General features: G+C 42.0%; 1 protein-coding gene across 2 annotated transcripts in view; it reads right to left on the bottom strand.

The window, feature by feature from the left end:
• Nucleotides 1-25,887, bottom strand: part of orc1 (origin recognition complex, subunit 1) — a 42,127-nt gene that overhangs the window by 4,878 nt on the left and 11,362 nt on the right. The window contains exons 6-12 of one of the 2 annotated variants that reach the window (XM_067990203.1): nucleotides 13,720-13,827; nucleotides 12,573-12,762; nucleotides 6,872-6,990; nucleotides 5,966-6,067; nucleotides 5,309-5,480; nucleotides 2,923-3,030; nucleotides 160-309 (exon numbers count right to left, since the gene is read on the bottom strand). In XM_067990203.1, coding sequence (XP_067846304.1) covers nucleotides 160-309; nucleotides 2,923-3,030; nucleotides 5,309-5,480; nucleotides 5,966-6,067; nucleotides 6,872-6,990; nucleotides 12,573-12,762; nucleotides 13,720-13,827 — 949 coding nt within the window. The remainder of the gene's footprint in view (nucleotides 1-159; nucleotides 310-2,922; nucleotides 3,031-5,308; nucleotides 5,481-5,965; nucleotides 6,068-6,871; nucleotides 6,991-12,572; nucleotides 12,763-13,719; nucleotides 13,828-25,887) is intronic. The other variant, XM_067990204.1, reaches the window with a different exon arrangement.

Here is a 25,887-nt window from a genome sequence, read left to right as displayed (position 1 = left end):
TCATTTGTATTTTAAAAAGGAAGCAATCCATCTAAGAGGCAATTTGTATATCATTTTCAACTGAATTTCTCGGTGGAATTTCACACAGAATGGCCTAAATGGTTACACTGACTATTAGAAAAGCATTCATTAATTTTTATGGTGTGGTTTTTAACTCACCAGTCTGCTTGCCACCCGATTCATCATGATCCTCTCTGGCAGATCCATCGTATTGGCTATTGCCAGAACCACCAATTTTGCCTGCTTTCGTGTGGGCCAGTCAAACAGGTTATACATCACATTCTGTTTCCGGGTCCATAAAAGATCAAGCTAAGAGGAATACACATTGAATTAGTCAGCTTGTGGCATTACATACAAGTGAACTCAAATGGCTTGGTTAGTATTTTTGGTTTTACTTGTAAATTCACAAGATCACCGAGTAATGAAGCAGATTTTTAAAAAGATATTTGTTTTCGGGATGTGTGCAATGCTGGAAGGCAGTATTTAATGCTCACCCAGAGATAGTGATGGTGGACCATCTTTTTGAGCCGCTGTGGTGATGGTACTCCCTCAATAGCATTAGGTAAGGAAATCCAGGATATTGATCCCACAATGAGGGAACAGCGATATACAGGATAGTGTATGACTTCGAGGGGCATCCTGCAGCCCAGTGGTGGAGGTGGACACTGAATCCAGGGACAGGGGTGTCAATCAAGCAAACTACTCTTCTGAATGGTGTCAACTTCAAGTGTTGTTGCAGCTGCACCCCCCCGCCCCCCCCCCACACTCCTGACTTAAGCTTTGTAGATGGTGGAGGGGCGGTTATGATACTAGACTAGCAACGAAGAAGTCATGATGGGTGATTAAAACGATAAAAGGATTTGATACAGAGAAACTATTTGCTCTGGTGGGGGAATGTAGAACAAGGGTGCACAATCTTAGAATTAGAGCTAGGCCAATTAGGAGTCAAATCAGGAAGCATTTTTTTCACACAAAAGGGTGGTGGAAATTTGGAACTCTTCCCCTTCCCAAAAGGCTGTGGAAGTTGGGTCAATTGAAATTTTCAAGATCAATAGAATTTTGTTACGTAAGGCTATGATGGGATATGGAGCAGTCAGATTTTCCCCTTTTATTGTGAAAAGAACTTTACTTATTGTCTAAAATGTTCAAAATTTTAGAAAAAAAAATCTTGCTGCATTTATTGCGCTAAAATGAACTAGCATGAAAGAACATTTGACAAGGTCCCGCATGGCAGACTGGTCAAAAAAGTACAAGCCCATGGGATCCAAGGGAAAGTGGCAAGTTGGATCCAAAACTGGCTCAGTGGCAGGATGCAAAGGGTAATGGTTGATGGGTGTTTTTGTGACTGGAAGGCTGTTTCCAGTGGGATTCCGCAGGGCTCAGTACCAGGTCCCTTGCTTTTTGTGGTATATATTAATAATCTGGAATCAAATGGAGGGGGCATGATTAAGTCTGCAAATGATACAAAAATTGGCCTTGTGGTTGATAGTGAGGAGGAAAGCTGTAGATTGCAGGAAGATATCAATGGACTGGTCAGGTGGGCAGAAAAGTGGCAAATGGAATTCAATCTGGAGAAGTGTGAGGTAATGCGTTCGTGGAGGGCAAACAAGGCAAGGGAGTACACAATAAATGGGAGGATACTGAGAGGTGTAAAGGAAATGAGGGACCTTGGAGTGTATGTCCACAGATCCCTGACAGGTAGATAAGGTGGTTAAGAAGGCCAATGGAATACTTTCCTTTATTAGCCGAGGCACAGAATATAAAAGCAGGGAGGTCATGCTAGAACTGTATAAAACACTGGTTAGGCCACAGCTTCAGTACTGTGTACAGTTCTGGTCACCACATTACAGGAAGGATGTAATTGCACTAGAGAGGGTACAGAGGAGATTTACGAGGATGATGTCAGGACTGGAGAATTTTAGCTATGAGGAAATATTGGATATGCTGGGGTTGTTTTCTTTGGAACAGAAGATTTGATTGAGGTGTATAAAATTGAGGGGCCTAGATAGAGTGGATAGGGAGGACCAGTTTCCCTTAACAGAGAGGTCAATAACCAGGGGGCATAGATTTAAAGTGATTGGTAGAAGGATTAGAGGGGAGCCGAGGAAAAAATTTTTCACCCAGAGGGTGGTAGCAGTATGGAACTCATTGCCTGAAAGTGTGGTAGAGGCAGAAACCCTCAACTCATTTAAAAAGTACCTGGATGTGCACCTGACGTGCCATAACCTACAAGGCTACAGACCAATTGCTGGAAAGTGGGATTAGGCTGGGTGGCTCATTTTCAGCCGGCGTGGACATGATGGGCTGAATGGCCTCTTTCTGTGCCGTAAATTTTCTATGATTCGAACATTTCATCTACTGGTTATTCCTTTTAACAGTAAACTTGGTTTTAGTACAGACGGGCATTTTTCATGTTAAGTACAGCATGCACTCTGTCCCGTCACTCATCCGTGCTTGAGCAAAAGTCTCATATGTTAAGTGGGTATTTTTTCCTTTGTAGAATTTTTGTTTTGACCCAGATACCAACTGATAAAGGTTGACAGATAGCCTGCCCTGGCAGAACCCAAAACTAAGGTTACTAGCTGCAAGGAAGTGCATGACAGCAGCACAAGTCAACCTCTTCTCATTTTCCCATTTGTCTGAGGGATTGTAGGAAGTATTAATCAGTGTATTGTAAAAATGATTACAGGGGATCAGTCAAGCATCACTTACAAGGGAAAAACAATTTTCACTATTGTAAAAGCACTGGGAGAGAAGAAAAAAAAAATCAAGCCACGAACAAATGTTTAACGGGTGGGAGATTTAATTGTTACCAAAGAGCAAATGTCATCAACATTTCTGCTTAGTGTTAGAGAATTCAGCCCAAAAGTTTAATACTATAGGCCCTGGCTTGTCTGGTTTTGATACAATTCCAATCCTCACCTCATCCACCAACAGCACTGTGGTCTCCCTCTTTGGTGCTGGAGTACCAAACCGCTTCTCAAGTAACGTAGCAGCATGGCCTGTAGTGGCTTTCTGTCCTGTCAATAACTAGGAAGCAGTGAGGGAAGAAATTATAACTTTTCTGCAAATAAGGAAAGAACAACTTGCATTTACAAAGTTCCCTTTATCCCTCAGCAATGTCCCAAAGCACTTCAGTTACAATGAATTAAATTTTTGAAGTGCAGTAATTGCAGGCAAATACTGTAGCTATTCCAAGCACAGGAAGATCCCACAATCAGCAATGAGATGAAAGACCAGTTAAGCAGTTTTGGTGATGGCAGTTGAGGGAGGAATGTTGGCCAGGACAGTAGGAGCACTCCCTGCCCTTCTTCATAGTAGTGTGGGATCTTTAACAAGATGTGCCTTCGGATTAATATTTCATCCGAAGGATGACAACTCCAACACCACAACACCCCTCAGCACCACGCTTAAGTGTGATTATGTTTTGAAGTCTTAAGTAGGGTTTAAATACACAACCTTCTAACTCTGGTGAAAAGTGTTACCAACTGAGCCAAGCTGACACCAAACTTTTCAGGAAATTACATACTGAATAGATATTCATACTTTCCTAAAAAAAAGGGTGATTTTTAAAAGTCTTTTTGAAACAAAATTAAGGGCTCTGAATCAATCAAGAGGTTCTTAGGCATTAAAGCACAGCATAACGCTAGAGCAGCTCACTGTGGGGGCAATCTGCCACGTTGCAACTAAAACACATGGTCAGTTTGGCTGAGTCAGGGGCCCATGGTTTCAAGCCCCAATCCAAGAGTTAAGCAAATAATCTCAGCTGACACTAAGGAAAAGTAGTGTCAAATAAAAAGGAAAAGGTGGAAATTTAAAATAAGAACAGAAAATGCTGGAAATACAGGTCAGTCACCATCTGAAAAGAGAAAAGACAGGTTCTGTCATTTCTGATATGTACCCGTTATCAGGCTGAAGGCTAAAAGATAAGCAGGCATTTTAGGGAAGACTTGAAAAATATAAAAAGGGGAGAAAAGATGGAGAAAGGATCAACAAATACACCAATCACGTAGATGGAGTTAATGTATTAAATGACCTACAAACTTCTGAATAGTTAGGTGAATTAATGCAGGCATATAAAAAGAACAAAAAAAGCGCAAATATTTGGGGGAATGAAAAAACACAGGAGAGGCCCATGCACAACAAAAGCATGATAAATAAAAATAATAAAGTTTATAAAAAAGACTGGATGAAACAAAAAATGCAAATAGAAAAAGAACGCTGCACCACAGGCCGCTGCCAGTGCTGTGCTCTAATGAAGGTTTCTTGACCCAAATGTCAACCTGCCTCCCCTCCTCCCAAGCACTGACACATGCTACCTACACCACAAGCACCCAATGCTGTGACAAGAATGGACTGTTGAAGACTAGTGCGCCCAGCAGAAAGATGAGGTACTGTTCTTGAGGCTTGCGTTGAACTTCATTTGAACAGTGCAGGAGACCAAAGATGGAGTAAGAATAGGTGGGGTGTTAAAGTGGTGAGCCACAAGTAGGACACGGTCACAGTTGTGGACTTAACAGATGTTCATCAAAGCTTTCACTTAATAGGAACATAGGAACAGGAGTAGGCCATTCAGCCCCTCATGCCTGCTCCGCCATTTGATAAGATCATGGCTGATCTGTGATCTAACTCCATATACCCGCCTTTGGCCCATATCCCTTAATACCTTTGATTGCCAAAAAGCTATCTATCTCAGATTTAAATTTAGCAATTGAGCTAAATCTGCATATGGTTTCTCCAGTGTAGAGAAAACTGCACTGTGAGCACTGAATGCAGTATACCACTGGATAAATACTTGAAGGGAAAAAATTTGCAGGGCTACGGGGAAAGGGACTAACTGGATTGCTCTTACAAAGAGCCAGTACGGACTCGATGGGCCGAATGGCCTCCTTCTGTGCAGTACCATTCTATGATTCAGTACAGTACTGAGGGAGTGTTGCATTGTCAGAGGTGCTGTCTTTCAGACGAGATGTTAAAGAACCCTCCTGTCTGTTCATGTAAATGCAAAAGATCCCAGGGCACTACTTGGAATAAAAAAAGTAGGTACTTTTGTGTCCTGGTGAACATACACCCCGTAACCAAAATGCTTATCTGATTTGCTGTCTGTGAGACCTTGCTTTGCATATACCGTGCCTACTCTTAATAAAAATTAATTGTCTGCGAGTCGCTTTGGGACATTCAGAGGATGAGAAACGCACTATATAAATGAGTGTTCCTTGCTTCTTTGAGGACAACGTATTCAATACTTGTACGTATGTTAAACTCCATAGTACTGATTACACTTCTGACTCTAAAATTAGATTTGTACCTTCAAGATCTGTACGTAGGATTGGTGAGGATCTGTAAGCTTCATTCCATTGATTTCTATAAATTGGAAGGAGGGGAGGTTATCCTGTTTTGCTGCATGCTTTAGACACTGCATCACCTCATGCACTGTTGCAGTTTTTCCTGTTCCTGGCACCCCGGAAATATACATACACCTGTGAAAGACCAAACTTGATTTGAGTGCAGAGATTTAAAAACTCAGAATACATATATTTTCCTCACCCATGAAACAGAATGGCCATTTCCACCTTCAAATTGATTGAATTCAAATAATGTAAATGTTGAAAGTCTGAGTTGGTGTGTAATCTTTGGACGAGATGGGTAGGATTTTATATTAGTAGCTGCCATTTGCAGCTCTAGTTACCATCTTGTTTCTCCTTGCAGGTTTTTCCAATATTCATTTCTCAAGTTTTCTAATTTAGGTTCCATTTTTCTTTCCCAATGTATAGAATGGCAAACAATTCATTCCCAGCCCTATACCAATCCCATTTTTAAACTAATTGCAAGTTGCTCTGCAGCAGCAGCACAGATTTACGTAACCAATAGGATATGCACCACATTCACTAACGCAACACATCCAAACCATAAAACAGTCAAAAGTACTGAGCAATAGGTTTCAACAGGAGTAAATGTTCCATACCCTCCAGTACCATCAATGACTTTGCTCTCCACAAAGTTGTAGATGTCTTGAAACTCTTGCTCTCTACAAGGTAGAGACTCTGGTACAGCAGACACGTGTAATCTTCAGAAGAAAATAAAACAGGCAAGTCAGAAAAACTCAAAATCACAGTTAACACAATCATTTACATAAGGAGTCGATGCAAGCAGAACACAAGGATTAGCAACTGACTGGTTTTCTCTAGCTAATGCCCAAATGGCCCATTATTGGATTATTTTATCAAACCTACCTCCGCCCCCACCCAAAATAAAAAAAGCTACTTATTTTTAGTTTCTGGGAAGAGACAATGAAAGACCCCAAAGGTGGCATGATATCAAGTGACCAAAGGATAGCAAATATCCTATTATATTAAAAGCCTTGCATATACCATGTACTTCCTAGAAGTGTCACGTTAGCCATGTCATGGGAGATGTGTTAGTACAAATTTTTTTTTGTCTAGCAATTCCTATGTTCCATAACACATTACTGCTAATAAGCGTTGCTAATTCATCGATAGCAAAAACATTCCTATCAAATGATCATAATATGCGAGAACACATTAAGAATCCAGTATATCACAAGAAGAACTGATAACATCAGTTATATCAAGACATCAAATTGCACAATAACAATACATTGTGCTGATCATTCTCAGTTTAACCGTGTAATTGTCAAAAAATAAGGTTGTTTTGTTCACTTAACAAGTTGTCACGATAAAGTTGTAAGTATTCATCAGTCGGAATATGATTAACGGACATTAAAAAGAGCTGACACAAAGATATTTTTAAGATTCCCAACTATTTAAATTTTACCAGCCTGTACTTTTTTTTAATATATAACAGGCCTCATTCCACAGTGGGGATGAGTAAATATATTTGCACTCAGTACCTTGCTCTGGCCTCTTCCAACACACTGCCAGGTTTTTTAGCCAGCTGGCTCCTGCTAGGAATACTGGGAGTAGGATGGCAGGGTGTCCTTGGAGTTCTAAGTGTTCTTGATACAAGCTGCTGATAATTTAAAAAGAAAGCACAAAAAACACACTCTGGATCAAAGACGTGTGCAGATACAATCATGGACAGATGCATAGCATTATAGATCTACTACATAGTCAGTCACTTGAATACAGATGTTAAACACTGGTACACATTTTATTTGCCAGTTTCTGCACTTAAAACCTAGACATGATCAATAATACCACTTATTCCCAAATAATTTGGTGTAGAGGGAAAACATTTTAAGAAGGTCCTTTCTGAATAATGTTATGTCACTATTTGTTTTGTTAAAGCAGTACTTCCTTCATACTTTGCCACACATATCCAAAAGTGGCATTAGAAAAAGTGAATGGATTATAAATTAATTATTTTGAGACACACAAAATAGTTATAGAATTAGGCAGAATCTACACATACAGGTCACTCGGCTCAACTGGTCCATGCCGGTGTTTATAATGCACACAAGCCTTCTCCTACTCCAGATTCCCCTATTCCCTTCTCCCTCATGTATGCATCTTGCCTCCCCTCAATGTTATCTGCTTCAACCACTCCATGTGGCAGCAAGTTCCACATTCTCACCACTCTGTGTAAAGAAATTTCTCCTAATTCTTTATTTGATCTGTTATTGGCTATCTTATATTTCTGTCCCCTTGTTCTGGACTCACCCACAAATGGAAACAGTTTCTACATATTCACCCTATCAAACCCCTTCATAATTTCAAAGACCTCTTAATCTTCTCTTTTCTACAGAAAAGAGGCCCAACCTGCTCAATCTTGCATCATCTCAATTCTGGTAACAACAGTGTAAATCTCTTCTGCACTTTATCCTTTCATGTAGTATGGAGATTAGAACTGCATACAATATTCTAAGTGTGGTTTAACCAAGGTTCTATATAAATTTAACATTACTTCCTTGCTTTTATATTCTATTCCTCTAGAAATGAACCCCAGTACTTTGTTGGCACTCTTTATGGCCTTATCAACTTGTGTTGCTACTATTAGCAATTTATGTATCTGTGTTCCCAGATCTCTCTGCTCCTCTACCCCACTTAGTTTCTTACTTTCTAAGGAATAAGTGGCTGCCTCCTTCCAAAATGAACCACCTCACATCACTATACTGAATTTCATTTGCCATTCATCTGCCCACTCTGCAAGTCTGCATATGTCTTCCTGTATTTTCATGTAGTCCTCCACACACATTAGCTATATCCCCAATTTGATGATATCTGCAAATTTCGACACTATGCCCCAATTTCTGAGTCCATATCATTTATGGTGTATGATGAACAGCAGTGGTCCTAGCACAAATCCCTGTAGGACATCGCTTCCCACTTTCTGCCAGTCCGAGAAACTTCCCTTAACTCCTACCTTGTGTTTCCTGTTTTGTAGCCATCTTTCAATCCATTCTGCCATCTGGTCCCTGACTTTTGTCATGAGACTCTTATGTGGTATCTTATCAAAGACCTTCTGAAAGTCCACGTATACCACGTCTACTGCACTGCACTTGTCTACTCATTATTTTTTCAAAGAATTAAATAAGGTTGGTTAATCACGACCTTCCTTTTAGAAATCCATGCTATTTATGATATTATCTGTCTCTAGATGTTATTTGATCTTTCCTACCATTGACATTAAGCTAACTGGTCTATAGTTGCCTGGGTTGGTTCTATCTCCCTTTTTGAAGATAAGAATTACATTTGCTGTTTGCCAGTCGTCTGGCACTATTGCTTTTTCTACATAAATATTAGTGCCTCTGCTATCTCCTCCCTTGTTTATTTCAGTATCCACAGGTGCAATTTATCTGGACCCAGACCTTGTCCTCCAAGTTTGGATAGTTTGTCTAGTATCTCTTTTTCTATCTTAACTGTTGTAATATCCCTCCTGACGACTTTGACTGTTGTCATGTGATTGGAGGGTGGCAAATGTAACCCCACTATTTAAAAAAGGAGAGAGAGAGAAAAAACAGGGAATTACAGACCAGTTAGCCTAACATCAGTAGTGGGGAAAATGCTAGAGTCTATTATAAAAGATGTGATAACAGAACACTTGGAGGGCATTAACGGGGTTGGTCAAAGTCAGCATGGGTTTATGAAAGGGAAATCATGCTTAACAAATCTACTGGAGTTTTTTGAGGATGTAACTAGTAGAATAGATAGAGGAGAACCAGTGGATGTGGTGTATTTGGATTTTCAGAAGGCTTTTGATAAGGTCCACACAAGAGGTTAGTATGCAAAATTAAAGCACATGGAATTGGGAGGAATATACTGGCATGGATTGAGAATTGGTTGACAGACAGGAAACAGAGTAGGTATAAACAGGTCTTTTTCCGGGTGGCAGGCAGTTACTAGTGGGGTACCGCAGGGATCAGTGCTTGGGCCCCAGCTATTCACAATATATATCAATGATTTGGATGAGGGAACTAAATGTAACATTTCCAAATTTGCAGATGACACAAAGCTGGGGTGGAATGTGAGCTTTGAGGAGGATACAAAGAGACTCCAATGTGATTTAGACACATTGGGTGAGTGGGCAACAACAAGGTAGATGCAGTATAACGTGGATAAATGTGAGGTTATCCACTTTGGTTGTAAAAACAGAAAGGCAGATTATCTGAATGGTGATAGATTGGGAAAAGGGGAGGTGCAACGGGACCTGGGTGTCCTTGTACACCAGTTGCTGAAAGCGAGCATTCAGGTGCAGCAAGCAGTTAGGAAGGCGAATGGTATGTTGGCCTTCATTGCAAGAGGATTTGAGTACAGGAGCAGGGATGTCTTACTGCAGTTATACAGGGCCTTGGTGAGACCACATCTGGAGTATTGTGTGCAGTTTTGGTCTCCTTATCTGAGGAAGGATGTCCTTGCCATGGAGGGAGTGCAACAAAGGTTTACCAGACTGATTCCTGGGATGGCAGGACTGACGTATGAGGAGAGATTGGGTCGACTAGGCCTATATTCACTAGAGTTTAGAAGAATGACAAGTGATCTCATCGAAACATATAAAATTCTAACAGGACGAGACAGACTAGATGCAGGGAGGATGTTCCCAATGGATGGGGAGTCCAGAACCAGGGGTCACAGTCTCAGGATACGGGGTAGGACATTTAGAACAGAGATGAGGAGAAATTTCTTCACTCAGAGGGTGGTGAACCTGTGGAATTCTCCACCACAGAAGGCAGTGGAGGCCAAGTCATTAGATGTATTCAAGAAGGAGATAGATATATTTCTTAATGATCAAGGGATCAAGGGATATGGAGAAAAAGCTGGAACAGGGTACTGAGTTAGACGATCAGCCATGATCATTTTGAATGGCGGAGCAGGCCTGAAGGGCCAAATGGCCTACTTTTGCTCCTATTTTCTATGTCCTCTTTGATAGCCTCTTCAGTGAAAACTGAGGCAAAGTATTTGTTCAGTATCCCTGCCATTTCAGTAAACTGAGAGTTTTTGTGGTTTGCCCCTTAGTGGCCCTATCCCTACCTTAATTCTCCTTTTGTTACTTATGTGCCTATAGAATACTTCACTGTTTCTCTTTATGTTCTTTGATATTCTAGTTTGATCTTATTTTTAAGTGGAATATATTTTTCCTTTAAATACTGCCCACTGTTCTACCTCCTATCAAAATTTTCTTCCAGTTTACCTTCCTTAGCTCCATCCTCATTCTCTTGTAGTTGACTTTTATTCCAATCTATTACTTTGGTCTTTGTAGAATCTACATATCTCTCAATCATTATCTTAAACATTTAATGTTGTGATGATTATTCCCTAAATGCTCTCCCACAGTACACATGTGTTACTAGAAGTTTAGACACTCTCTCAATAGCCTGATGCGGATTGTCGAAGTCACTTGGAACTGTACCCCTACATCTTCAGAAATGTTCAAAAATTATTTTTCTTAAAAACAAGAACATTGTGATTGTGCTGCAGGAGAAACAATATCTGCAGAAATGCAGGCTCCGCTAGCTGATGATATAGCAGCTTAGAAACAGCTTTTGATGGATGGAATTTCAGAAACTGAACCTAATAAAAAACTTCCCCCTCGCCACTTTAGTGGCAACTTTACAATCTCCATCCATACCTGGCAAGGTTAGACCATTTATACTCAGTACAAGGAAATATCTGCGAAACAGATTCATTTCTAAATTTTCTAGTTACTGATAGTGGTCATTTGACACCGAATTCTACCCACAGCTTGGTCAAACGTCATGGGAACCCAGAATTCTTTCAGACTGCAGGACAGCTATGCGCACAAAACTTACGCTTAATCAGGAATAAAATCTGCTCTAATTAAAGTTATTAAAAAAGTTCTGCTGGGCTTTTACAATTTCTGTTTCAAGATTAGTCAGCAGTAGATCATGTGTTAATTATCTTGCCACAGCAATCTGCATCTACTCTGGAACTGGAAGACATTCGCTTTCATTCTTATTGTGTAGAAAAATAAATTAATTCATGGTAAGAATTGCATACCATTAAATAAAATTCATTTGGAATTTGTTAAATCTTGATTCTCTAAGTTGTTGAGGCATCATGTAAATATTTCTGGCTGTATAATTAAAAACACTTGCACTTTATAAAGAACCAATGAACTTGCATTTATATAGCACCTTTCACAACCTCAGTACGTCCCAAAGTACTTTACAGCCATTTAGGTACTTTTGCCGTGTAGCCACTGTTGTAATGTAGGAAATTTGGGCACAGTCAGGTCCCACAAACAGCAAGAAGATAAATGGCCAGATAATCTGTTTTAGTGATGTTGGTTGAGGGATAAATATTGACCAGGACACCCGGAGAACTCCCCTGCTCTTCTTTGAATAGTGCTATGGGATCTTTTATGTAGCCAGAGTGCAGATGGGGGCTCAGTTTAACATCTCATCTAAAAGACAGAACCACCAACAGTGCAGCATTCCCTCAGTACTGCACTGAAGTGTCAGCCTAGGCTACGTGTTGAAATCTCTGGAATAAAGTTTAAACCCATGACCTTCTGACTCAGGAGTGGTACAAATGAGCCACGGCCAACATCTCACAGCTCACTTAATATTTCAAGGAATAAATACTCAGAAGAAAAGCTTGTCAAGTTTGGCAACATATTGCTTCTTATAAATGAGCGAGAAAGATGCAGAGATCTTTCAAAGGATACCACTTTTCAACAGGAAGTCAGGTTCAGCCAGAGCACAGCTCCAACATATTGCAGCACAGAGATGCATGATGCAGGTTTCCACTTGAATTCTACTCAACTTCAGCTGTGTTATCAGGATAAGTCACCTCAGCCTACTATCAAACAATTGCTTAACTTTGGCAAGATGTGGCATTTAGTCCATGGTGTATTTTCATTATCCTTTCATAACCGTACCTTTGGGGTTAAAACTGGGTTAATTTAAGAGAAATAACCCAGCCTAAGAGCTCTACATTTTATGATGACCGTGCATTCATTTCCACAGACAAACTAGCTGGGAGATGGCCCAGTTGGCTGCTATGTGTTAAATTGTTAACTGCAAAACCGTTTGGGTTGATAACACGAGAACCACTTGTTCTAATTTGCAAATAATCAACCAAAACAAAGGAAATTTGCAGTCAGGGTGTGTGACACCTGCTAGTTGGACATACCATTTTGGCTGGAGTCTTTACAGACATCTTTGCTGTGGACTTTGGTGTTTTTGGAACAACCTTCTTTGCAGATTTCCTGCTAAACGCAGGATCATCCTCTTGCTCCTCATTCTCACTGCTACTTTCACTGCTTTGTTCATTGTCTGGAAGGAATTCATTTTCACTAGACTCTTCTTCATCCTGGTCATCTCTGTAACCAAAGCAGCAGCTTGTGATTAGAAATATTGTGTAGGAATTCACCAAGCCAATAGCTGGAACATTTTTTACAATATTAATTGTGCTGGGTAGTTAAAAGTAGATAAGCACAAAGGAATTAACTCTAATTCCGCACTGACCTATGTACAGGTTTTAAATCAATCAAATTATAGTAAATGCTTCCCTCAGTAAATACACTGCATATTATGGTATATAGAGATATACAGACTACATCTGAATTGTGGTCTGTGCTGAGTTAGTAAACCGATGCCAACATTCAATGGCTAGGCTTAAAGAATGGGCATGTTGCTAAAGCACCATAGGACTGCAGTACCACATAGAACCACACCCCAGCCTTCGTCAATGCCTTCAGGACAGGAAAACAATCAGAAGACAGGAGAGAAATAAAATCTTTAACCTATACCATAAATATAATTTGGGAACTGCAGAAATTGATCTAGAAGCACTATGGTGAATATATCATACTACATCAACCAAAATGTCCAAGATCAAGACTTCATTCCCCGTATTCTCCGAAGGCAAAAAATATTGTACCTAAACATGCAAAAAAAGTGACCAGTTTAAAAGCATTAAGATTCCACTCTGCACAAAACAAACTCCTCTCACCAATGATAGCAGCTTTCCCATTTCCACTCATGTCTGCTAATCCACATTATGGGCCTTCCACACACAAAACAGATTGCTAGTATAGAGTTAATCTCTTAAACCATAATGGAAGTCTATCACTACATTCAAATTTCAGACATTTTCAACAGTCAATTTTAGTATTATTAGCGGTCAAAGTCAAGAAGTGGGCATCACAGTATACTGCAATGCATTAAAACCTTGAAAATGAATTTCTCTGAAACACAATGTCGTACAGAATACGGTCAGGAATTCTTGTAGCATTGAAGGGGAAACAAAACCAACATTAACAGTTGTAAAACCTTACTTTAACTGCTGTTTCAGGAGAATTGAACAGTGGTGTGCAGACTTTCTACGAGACCTTGGAGTATCAGTAATAGTTTCTACTTTACTTTTGCTTTCTTCTTTCTTTGGCCTAAAATTGTGAAATGAGGCAAAGTAATTACAAACTGTTTTGCACTTCAAAAATATTATTACACACAAATACATAACATTCATTAAAAAAGTGGTGTAGGTTTTTGGAACAGGATGTAGCATAATACACATTTTACTCAAAGTTTTAACTCAATCCTTACTACATACTAACTATCTTTGAACAGACGTGGTTATGGATAGAAATTTCTAAGTCTTTCAGTCTTTTCTAAAAATATAAAAGATTGTCCAGAAAGTACATTTACATATATATTTCATTAAACATTGTGCATAGTCACATATTTTATCAAGCCTAAATACATTTTGACTGTCCTGTGCTTGTATGAGGATTCCCTCGAGACATCCAGGTTTTGCAGCACAACTGTGCTTGAACTGGGAGGAATGCATTCCTGTTCGCACCCCTACCGTTCCACCAGTGCCTTTGTTGTTGCCCATTAGTCAGGCCAGACTGCTGCTCGAGGTCGTCCTCCAAGGCCATCTGCACACTCCTCCATTGAAGACCAGCAGCCTCCCACCACCCATGCCCCAGCCACTGGGGATGCATCTCGTAGGAGCACTAGGACAGATAAAGGCACACGAACAACAGGCACTAAGGCAATGCACAAGGGTGAATAGTTCTGTTTCCATAATTTGATTTGTTAACTGATAAATGTGACTTTGAATTTGCATTTGGTGGCGGTTTTTATTTGTGCGATGAGCTGAGGAGGAAAGCAATGTGTAATCAGACAGAGGGTGATTTGATGGTCATGTGGGAGTGGACAGGATGGGAGTGTAGGACTGTTGGAGGACATAGCTGACATTATTGATGGTGGGCACAGATCAGGCGAACACGCACAGCCCTTGCAGACAAGGCGTGTGTTCCCTGTTGCACCCGTGAGTCTTCTTCCACTTCCTCCTCCGGCTCCACCCCCTCCGGCCCGGGGTCTTCTCTGATCATCAGTGGCAAGGGCTGGTCCCTCGTGATGGCGAGGTTGTGCAGCATGCAGCATACCACCACAAATCTTCCCACTTGCTCAGCAGAGTACTGGAGGGCTCTTCCTGAACGGTCCAGGCAGCAGAAGTGCTGTTTCAGGAGGCCTATGGTGTACTCCACGACGTTGCACGTGGCAGCCTGGCTCTCACTGTAGGCCTACTGCACACGTTGCGTGTGGGTTCCTGACCGGAGAGATGAGCCACGGTGTGAGGGGATAGCCCTTGTCGCCCAGTAACCAGCCTTTGACTTGCCGAGTTGGGTGAAACTCAGCTGGCACGTTGGATTACCACAAAACAAAGGCCTCGTGACTGCTCCCAGGGTAGCGGGCATCGACCTCCATGATACAATGTGTGTGGTCACATACCAGCTGCACGTTCAGGGAGTGGAAGCCTTTTCGATTGACGAAGATGGCCGAGTTGATACATGGGGCACCCTGCACCACGGGGAAGCTAGCAATGAGAGCAAACCCCCGTGCTCACTTGTTCTGCTTGTCTCTGTCAAGATGGAAGGTGACAAACCTGTTCCTCATCTGTGACCTCTGTTATGCAGCAGTGCACTGCATACTGTGAGATGTTGCACATGTCGCCAGCAGAGGCCTGAAATGATCCTGAACCATAGAAATTCAATGCAACGATTACCTTCACAGCCACAGGCAATGCTGTCCTTGCCCTGCTCTGAGGCTGCAGTGATGGCCGCAGCAATTGACAGATCTCCATCACGGCTTCCTTGGTGAACCTCAACTGTTGGATGCAATGCTCCTCACTCATTTTGAGGTAACAGAATTGGTTCCGGAAGGCCGTCATTGGATAGGGCTTCCTGCTCAGTTCTCTGCACCTCCTCCTCCTCCCTCTCCTTGCAGCTTAACCTGCTGTGCAGGGCCTCTCTGCATGCACCCAGTCGTGCTCAATGTCCAGTGGGAGCCCTAGCAGACCACCCATGGTTGCCAGGAATTTTGTTCAACCACGGCTGTAACTTTCCCAACCGTAAGGCAGTACCTGCCAAACCACTCAAATGTACTGTAGCAACTCTCAGTAAGTATTAGGGAGCTTCAAAAAAAACACTTCCTATTCCACCAGCAGCCAGAAGCAATAATCCAGCAACTAAACTACAACACCTGCATGGTCCCTTTAAATAGCGCTGATGGGGGGCCCTCCAGGAACTCTAAGAAACGTTCAGGTGTGCATGGTTAAGACTGCGTTGAGCTGAGCATTAAGATCCAAAACGGTGTCTATCACTTTAAATCAGCTTTGCACACTGATTGTATGCATTTTCTCCCTACTTTACATGCTGCTGGCACTTGGGATATGTGCATGCGCTAATATCTATACCAAGATAGCATGCGACGCATGCCTCGCTGGAAATGTGCATGCGCAGCCAAGACACCGCCATGGCACTTCAAGAGGCTGCGTAGCGCCAAAACAATGGGCGCTACACGGCCCAATTTCTAGCCTTCTCTATCTTTATCTTTCTTTGGTGATGGGTTCAGAGATTTTCTATGACTCAATGATGTCTTTATTCTGAAAAAGATAAATATTAAAAGCCATCTATTTGTGCAGATCTAGGCAATGATTAAACAGTCACGGCAGCCAAAACTGGAAATTGCAGTGTTAGATGTGGAGGGGAGAACTGAGTCCAAAAAGGTGGAAATTTAAGCTGCTTTTAGTCTGCAGCCTGGATCTTGGGATACCCAGGAGGTAGTACAGCCAAGTCTTCGTTTAAAGCTTATTTCATGCATGCCCAGGCTGTATCAGTCTGGTTAATGCACATGCACAAAGTACTGCCACCACTGCTGTTACTATCAATAAACCTTCAGCTGACTTCGTACAAACCCAGCAATTTTGTTTTAGTTGGGGGAGAAAAGGAAAAATAGAGTTGGTGAAAGGACCCTTATGTGGGCAGCAAACTTGTGTGCACTTAAGAGTGAGGAACGTATTAAACAATTAAAAGAGGAAAACAGGAATCAGTTAGAGGAAACTAAGACGATGAAAAAGACAGGGAAATTAAGAGACAGTCAGGTTGAAAGAACGTCCGACTGATAGCTTGACTATGCTGGAGAGTTCGCAGTTGGTGACTAAAACTGCGGCAACATAGAGTACAGAGTCAAAACATATTAGAAGAGAGAGATAAGACAGAGGAAAAATGGGGGACTAGAGTCGCCCGCCGACTGTAGAGGGGTTTTAAGGGAGATTATGTGTCGACCCATGAATTCGGTAGACCACACACGGTGTAAGTTGATTCAGGAGTTATGGAGCAAATTGGGCAGACATGGAACAGTGGTGGATGCTGTAACGCGAGGAGTTTTGGGAGGAACAGAAGGTACAAATTGGAACCCAGATGGGGAAGGTGAGGTAGATTGGAATGATCTGGCAGGAGAAATGGGGAATGAGGATCGCCAAGATTGGGGCTATGACAGTCCTGACTAGGAGGGCCACCCATACCTGTCAATGTGATTATCACCTACCACCAGACGTAATGGGCAGGGTAACATGACTAGTACAGTTCAGGAGGAGAAATCAATTTTCCCATCCGTGACAGAGCTAGAATCCATTAAGGAGGGGGTGATCCGTTGAGGTATCTTGCCGAATTAGCTCTTTCAATATGGTCCACCAGGAATTGTCCGAAATAGACCAAAAAAGGGTAATATGTACGGCCCACCAACAAACAATTAAGTTCGCCCAATATCCATGTCCCTGCCACCCCCTTGCAGGAGGTTGAACTCGATATTATGCGCATATTAGGCATGGATCAAATTAACGGTCATTAGTCAATGCAGACAAACCACTCAAGGGCCACAGGAACACCCACGGGCCTTTGCAAATAGGTTATGGGACCTGTTTGAGTTGACTCAACCCAGAGGGATAGGGACTCCAACCGGAGACTCCCGAGGTGTTTAAACAGGTGTACCTTTCTCAGTTACACCCACTGGTGAAGACCGCCCTTGGCGCAAGTGTCAATAAAACGACCCAACGGGTGAATCTCTTGGAGGCGGCAATTCAGGCCTGGGGAACCTTAAAAGACCATATGCTCAAAGCGCCACAGAAAAAAACAATATCGGCTGTAGAGGGACCGATAGGTTGGGGTAATAGTGGGAGGAATATGGTAAACGACAGGCGTAACAACAGGTGTTTCCGATGTCATAAAATGGGTCATTACGCCACAGACTGCCGGAGTAATGTCGCACCCCCTGGCAGAGAAACAATGAAGGAAATCGGACTATGACTCCCCAAAAACCGGGAGGGGTGGAACAAAAATTAGATAAATTAATAACCCTCCTGACTACCCAACAACATTGTATGTGACCATACAATGATTCAAAGAACAGTTGAGAGTTAAGAGAGATAGTATGTGTACAATGACCCAAGCAGGTGGTGATGGAGATGAGGTAGACAGGGAAGGGTTGGCAGAGGAGGCTGCGAAGAATCACTCCCCAGACAACACAACGACACAAGGAGCCAATGATGAGAATAAAGTAGATTGTGAAGGCTTAGATGAGGACCGCGAAATGGAAGTCGCAGAAGTCAAAGAACCATTTAAGCAAACCCAAAGCGTGTTAGAGGTTCTAGAAAATGAACCAAGAGACTAGAACTCCCGGCTGGTTCCCCAATAACCCCTTTCCATTCACTGTACCCCATCCTTCCAGCAATGGAGGAGAAGGAGAAAACTTTTAAGCAGGAGAGCCAATACAAGCCTGATAAATGGTCATTCTGACATGAGATTTTAAATCGGTACAAAATTGAATTAAGTAGGAAACATTGGAGATTGAAAATGGAGTTCAGAGATAATGGATAAATGATTTAAAACACGGGGAAAAGATGCAAAGGGAAGATTCCGTCTCTCCCACTGTTACAAGCTACTGGATTTTTCTTTAGTTTTACTGTACTGTCTCCAAGTGTGTTGCAATCTGCATCATGCAGACTGCGGCTGGCTCCATTTCCTCTTTTTTTCACAAAACCAAAACAGCGTTCACCCTTTGTAGTTCCGGTCGTTTAATATAAGCATTTCAAATCGTTGTGTTTTCTAAGCATAGTACCACTGTTAAATGTACAAGAAGTCAAAAGAGTTTGGAGAATTATTATACAGTTACGGGGCTATGTCCTATTTTATGTCTGTGAGATATGAGATCTAAATCTATTGTTTTCTTTTCAATTAGGCAAAGTTTCTTTAAAAATTTAGTTGAAATCTGCCTGAGTATGGAGCTGCTGTGATGAAGCTGGCTCTGCCTTCTTTTCAGTCAGAACTGCAAAGAAGTTTTAAATCATGTTGCTGTACCCAGAGTTAGTTCCACATTTGGGACGACTTTTACTCTGTGGGTCTATAGCCGTCCAACGGGGGAAGTTAGTCGGTAGCAAAGTACAGAGCGTCCAAGATAACAAGACAGTTGAGACATCAGGTCAAGATTGTGTAGGGTGTTCTATTCCAAGTCTCCAAAGAAACTGGAGGCGGAAGAAATAATACTTTGTGCTTTCTCCACAGATGAAGCAAAATGGACAATGCGATATTAATTACATTTATTATTGGGCAGTGACTGTTCGTATTCTGAGTTAGGAACTACCCCACCTTGAGAGTGAGAAAACTCTAAGGGTTTTGATCTCTCATCTGTCCATCAATAAGGCTGTCAGTTCTAAGTGGCTCTGCCTCCATCTATCGTTCCTGACAGCACGCTTAAGTACGCATAATGCTTTTGCGGCCTAAATTTACAACCACTTGTAAGCTTTCTTTCTGGAGGGTAATGTTTACTTGCATTTTTGTAACATTTGCTACCCTCCAATCTGCAGGAACCATTCCAGAATCTATAGAATTTTGGAAAATGACAACCAATGCATCAACTATCTCTATTGCCACCTCTTTCAAAACCACGGGATGTAGATATGAACATAGGGATTAAGAGCAGGAATAGGCCATTCGGGCCCTCGAGCCTGCTCTGCCATTTGATAAGATCATGGCTGATCTGATTGTGACCTCAACCCTACTTTCCCGTCTACCTACTATAACCTTTAACTCCCTTGTTAATCAGGAATCTATCTAACTCAGCCTTACAAATATTCAATGACCCTGCCTCCACCACTCTCTGGGTAAGGGAGTTCCATAGGCTCACAATCCTCAGAGAAAAAAATTCTCCTTATCTCCATCTTAAATGGAAGACCCCTTATTTTAAACTGTGGCCCCTAATTCTAACCTCTCCCACAAGGGGAAACATCCTCTCAGCATCTACCCCTTCTAATCCCCTCAGGGTCTTATATGTTTCAATAAGATCACCTCTCATTCTTCTAAACTCCAGTGTATACAGGCCCAACTTGTCCAACCTTTCCTCATAAGATAACCCCCTCATCCCAGGAATCAGTCGAGTAAACCTACTCTGAACCACCTCCAAAGCAATTATGACCTTTGTTAAATAAGGAGACCAAAACTGCACACAGTATTCTAGATGTGGTCTCACTAATGCCCAGTACAACGGTAGCAAAACATCTCTACTTTTATATTCCATTCCCCTTGCAATAAATGACAACATTCCATTTGCCTTCCTAATCACTTGCTGTACCTGCATACTAACTTTTTGTGATTCATGTACTAGAACACTCAGATCCCTCAGAGTTCTGCATTCTCTCTCCATTTAAATAATATACTGCTTTTCTATTCCTCCTGCCAAAGTGGACAAGTTCACATTTTCCCACATTATACTCCATCTGCCAAATTTTTGCCCACTCACTTAACCTATCTCTATCCCTTTGCAGACTCCTTATGTCTTCTTCACAACTTTCCTATCTACCTTTGTGTCATCAGCAAATTTAGCAACCATACATTCGGTCCCTTCATCCAAGTCATTGATATAGATTGTAAATAATTGAGGCCCTAGCACTGATCCCTGTGGCATTCCACTCGTTACATCTTGCCAACCTGAAAATGATCCATTTATGCCTACTCTCTGTTTCCTGTTAGCTAACCAATCCTTTATCCATGCTAATATGTTACCCCCTACACCATGAGCTCTTATTTTGGGTGGTATCCTTTGATGCGGCACTTTGTCAAAAGCCTTTTGGAAATCCAAGTACACCACATCCACAGGATCCCCTTTATCCATGTTGCTTGTTACTTCTTCAAAGAACTCTAATAAATTAGTCAAACACGATTTCCCTCTCACAAAGCCGTGTTGACTCTATCTGATTGTGTTGAGATTTTCTAAGTGCCCTGCTATAACCTCCTTAATAATAGATTCTAGCATTTTCTCTATGACAGATGTTAAGCCAAGTGGCCTGTTGTTTCCTGCTTTCTGTCTCCCTTCTTTCTTGAATAGAGGAGTTACATTTGCTATTTTCCAATCTGATGGGACCCTTCCAGAATCTAGGGATTCATCAGGTCCTTGTGATTTATTGACTTTCAGTCCCATTAATTTCTCTAGTACTATTTTTTTTACTAATACTAATTTCTTTCAGTTCCTCATTCTCATCAGACCCTTGGTTCTCTAGTATTTCTGGAAGGTTTTTTGTGTCTTCCATGAAGACAGACACAAAGTATTTGTTTAATTCCTCTGTCATTTCCTTATTGCCCATTATAAATTCTGTCTGTAAGGGACCCACATTTGCCTTTGCCAGTCTTTTCCTTTTTACATACCGATAGAAGCTTTTACAGTACGTTCTTATGTTTCTCGCTAGTTTACTCTCATATTCTATTTTCCCTTTCTTTATCAATTTCTTGGTCCTCCTTTGCTGAATTCTAAAATGCTCCCAATCCTCAGGCTTACTGCTTTTTCTGGCAACTTTATATGCCTCTTCCTCTGATTTAATACTATCTTTAATTTCTCTTGTTAGCTATGGTTGGACCACTTTTCCTGTTGGGTTTTTGTGCCCCAAAGGAATATATATTTGTTGCAAATTATGCATTAATTCTTTAAATGCTAGCCATTGCCTGTCTACCGACATACCTTTTAATGTAGTTCCCCAATCAACCACAACCAACTTGCACCTCATACCTTCGTAGTTTCCTTTGTTTAGATTTAAGACCCTAGTTTCGGATTGAACTACATCACTTTCAAATTTAATGAAGAATTCTATCATATTATGGTGACTCTTCCCTAAGAGCTCCTTTACAATATTATTAATTAACCCTTTCTCATTGCACAATACTAGCTCTAAAATAGCATGTTCCCTAGTTGGTTCTTCAATACACTGATCTAGAAAAACAATCTCGTATACATTCCAAGAATTTGTCCTCCAGAGTAATAGTGCTATTTTGGTTTACCCAATCTATATGTAGATTAAAGACCCCGTTATTACTGTATTATCCTTATTACATGCACTTCTAATTTCCTGCTTTATACCGTGCCCTACATTACCACTTCTCTTTGGTGGCCTATAAACAACTCCCACCAATGTTTTCTGACCCTTGGTGTTTCTTAGCTCCACCCAAACTGATTCTACATCTTGATCTTCTGACTATTGTACTAATCTCATTCTTTATCAACAGTGCTGCCCCACCTCCTTTTCTTTTTTGCCTGTCCTTCCTAAATGTCAAATATCCGTGAATATTCAGTTCCCAGCCTTGGTCACCCTGTAGCCATGTTTCTGTAATGGCAATTAGATCATGCCCATTTACTTCTACTTGTGCCGTCAATTCATCTACCTTGTTGCGAATGCTGCGTGCATTCAGATAAAGTGCCTATAATTTTGCCTTTTTAACATTTTTTCCTATTTTGTCCTTACTTGCTGCTGGCCTTTGTTTCTGCTTCCTTCCGACTTCACTTACTACTTTTCTGCCTTCCACTTCCAGGTTCGTTACTCTCCCTTCTGAATCTCCTCTCAGGTTCCCATCCCCCTGCCAAGTTAGTTAAACACTCCCCATCAGCACAAGCAAACCTCCCCGTAAGAATGTTGGTCCCAGCCCTGTTGAGGTGCAACCCGTCCGGCTTGTACAGGTCTCACCTCCCCCAGAACCGGTCCCAATGCCCAGGAATCTAAAGCCCTCTCTCCTGCACCATCACTCCAGCCATGCATTCATCTGCTCTATCCTCCTATTTCTACACTCACTCCTTCAGTTGTCCTGTCAGTCTTCTCTGATAATACTGATTTTCTATATCCAACCTGCTAAATACTGCTCCTGCACGTGGCACCAGGAGTAATCCGGAGATTACTACCCTTGAAGTCCTGCTTGTTAATCTCTTTCCTAACTCCTTAAACTCTGCCTGCAAGGCCTCATTCCTCTTTCTACCCATCATTGGTACAGATATGGACCATGACCTCTGGCTGTTCACCCCCCCCACCCCAGAACGTTCTGTAGCCGCTCAGTGACATCCTTGACCCTGGCATCAGAGAGCCAACACACCATCCTGGAATCACGTCTGAGGCCATAGAAACGCCTGTTTGCTCCCCTAACTATGGAATCCCCTATCACTATTACTCTCTTGACCTTTCTTCTCCCTCCCTATACAGCTGGGCCATCCATGGTGCCTCACCTGTATTCAAAATGGTTGGGAGTGGAGATGCCCTCAGGGGACTCCTGCACTACCTGCCTGCTCCTCCTTGTCTGTCTGGCAGTCACCCAGTCCCTCTCTGCCTGCACTCCCTTAAGCTGTGGGGTGACCACCTCCTGAAACGTGCTATCCACGGTGTGCAGTACATTGTGCTCCCTACACCCAACAAGGTGGCTGAACGAGTGTGGCAGCTTTATTTTCCCTATGTTCACGAATGACTTGAGGGACGATATAGTTACACCAGAATCAGAAAACCCGTCACAAGTCAAAAAGAATTCTATAAAGATTCAAGCACAACAAAAATATTATGCAATTGAATCTAGTTGTGTCAGGGCTTTACTTTCTAATGGAATGCGTAGCAGACTGGTGGTTCAGACCAATCATCAAGTTGTGTACACAAATGTGAGATATGGGGTGGTCCCGGTGATTGTCGATTTAAACAATGTAACGCTTCCGCGAGGTTTATGTGACATGCATTATATTAACTGGGCTCGTGCGGTATTAACTCAAATATTAAATGGGTTCCACGAGCAGACTGTAGGGAGAGAATGGAAGGAAGAACGGGATGGGGACTGAATCACGCACACACCCGTGACCCAGATCACTGATTGGGTGACTGGGGAAGCTGCCACAGGAGCAGTATTTAGCAGGTTGGATATAGAAAATCAGTATTATCAGAGAAGACTGACAGGACAACTGAAGAAGTTATTAACTAAAATAAATGAGGGTAACCTGGACCTGGTCAACGAGGGGTCAGAGGGTCTCTTGTCCTTTAGTGAAATAGTCCAGGGTGGCCATGCAAGCCGGGATAAGATTAATGAAATCACATACAATCAAGAGACCATTGCGTCTCAGATCTCTAAGGCATTGGTGTGCAGCATGTATCTGAGCCATTAGCACGAGAGAATTGCAGAGGGCTGAGACATAGTGGAGGGAAAATTACCCACTTGGATAACGGAAGAACAATTGATCAAGTGGTTACTTGGCGAAACTAACCTGTCTAGTAAGACGCTTTGCGAAGGTGCATATTGCTGAAGTGCTTTGCGAATAAACAGCGTGGGGCCCAGGAAATCTCTGGTCTATTGACTGAGCTCCCTAAACTGGGCAAACAATCTGGCCTATATCTATTTGCCATACAGTTGGTGGGGTGGTTAGAAGGAACTACCTTGACTGAATTCTATCAACCCCTGCCCTATTTGGTCTTGGGTGAACAGTGGGGGGCAACGACCTTTCAATTTTGTATTCAACAGGGTAATGCCTGGGCTTGTGAAACTAATTACACTCAGGACCACCAGTCATGTGGATACACGTTTGCCAACAAATCACCCCTTAGTAACATGCGGGTAATGTCCCGCTCGTATTGTTTAACAAGGAAATGGGAAATACTGTTACAACACTACACCGAGAAGACCTTCACACATGAAGATAGAGAGTGTCCACTAATACGGCCCATGGGATGTGTAATTTCCTCCTAAGGGGTCATCCTGGTAACTGTAGTTGATCATGACATCACTAGACTGCAGACTCATGGGGACTTGATGGAGGAAGCATTACAGGCTGTAATTCAATTCCCGCACCCCATTCCCCCTTTATTATCCAGTCTTAAAAGTGTCTTGGATAGAAGTGTTACCTCTCAGAAACATCTGGTCAAAATGCAGCAGGTTAACAAGGAAATAGAGAGGTATACAAACCCTTGGGACTAAATCATGGTGGGAGAATGTCTGTAATGCTGCTGAATCCCTATGGGCACATTTAGCATTGTGTGCTTTCCTGATCATACAAGTCCTGGTTACCATATCCCTAAGAGTGTCGACCTGCTTGGTCCACAGATGGGTCTCCAAGTTAAAACAGAATGTGCACCATTCCAAACCATTCCCCTTTTGGGCTAGACTGATTAAATAAGTGCGGGGTCAAAGACTTACGTCTTCTCTCCCTCAAGGTGGGGAAATCAATAAGATTATCGGAAGTAAGGAAAAATTGACATCTATTTCTTAATGCTACTAATAATCATGCTCTGCAGCCTGTGCTGCGAATTTTGCTAAATCATAGAATCATAGAAGTTACAACATGGAAACAGGCCCTTCGGCCCAACATGTCCATGTCGCCCAGTTTATACCACTAAGCTAGTCCCAATTTCCTGCACTTGGCCCATATCCCTCTATACCCATCTTACCCATGTAACTGTCCAAATGCTTTTTAAAAGACAAAATTGTACCCACCTCTACTACTGCCTCTGGCAGCTCGTTCCAGACACTCACCACCCTTTGAGTGAAAAAATTGCCCCTCTGGACCCTTTTGTATCTCTCCCCTCTCAAATCTGTTTTAAAATCTGACGGCCCAATCTGCGTTGCTTAACTTTACGTGTCCGGATCAGACGGTGAAGAAATGGAAATCTTTTCGGGACTATTAATTTCAAACTTACGCCGAGACCCTGGAATTACTGTGCGAGTATTTGGAGCTCATTCCACTGATTGACCGCAAACTGCTAGCTTCTGAATAGAGATCAGAGTCCGGCCCATCAGCAACCTCCTCATCTAAAAATCCTTCCCTAAATGTGCGGCTTATTTTGCTGAATTGTAAACTGTTAACCTTTGACTAGTGACTGA

The sequence above is a fragment of the Heptranchias perlo genome, chromosome 9 (assembly GCF_035084215.1).
Source record: "Heptranchias perlo isolate sHepPer1 chromosome 9, sHepPer1.hap1, whole genome shotgun sequence".
In the NCBI taxonomy this organism is placed as follows: domain Eukaryota; kingdom Metazoa; phylum Chordata; class Chondrichthyes; order Hexanchiformes; family Hexanchidae; genus Heptranchias; species Heptranchias perlo.
Note: the sequence above shows the minus strand (reverse complement) of the source record. Positions and strands in the feature narration are given on the sequence as shown.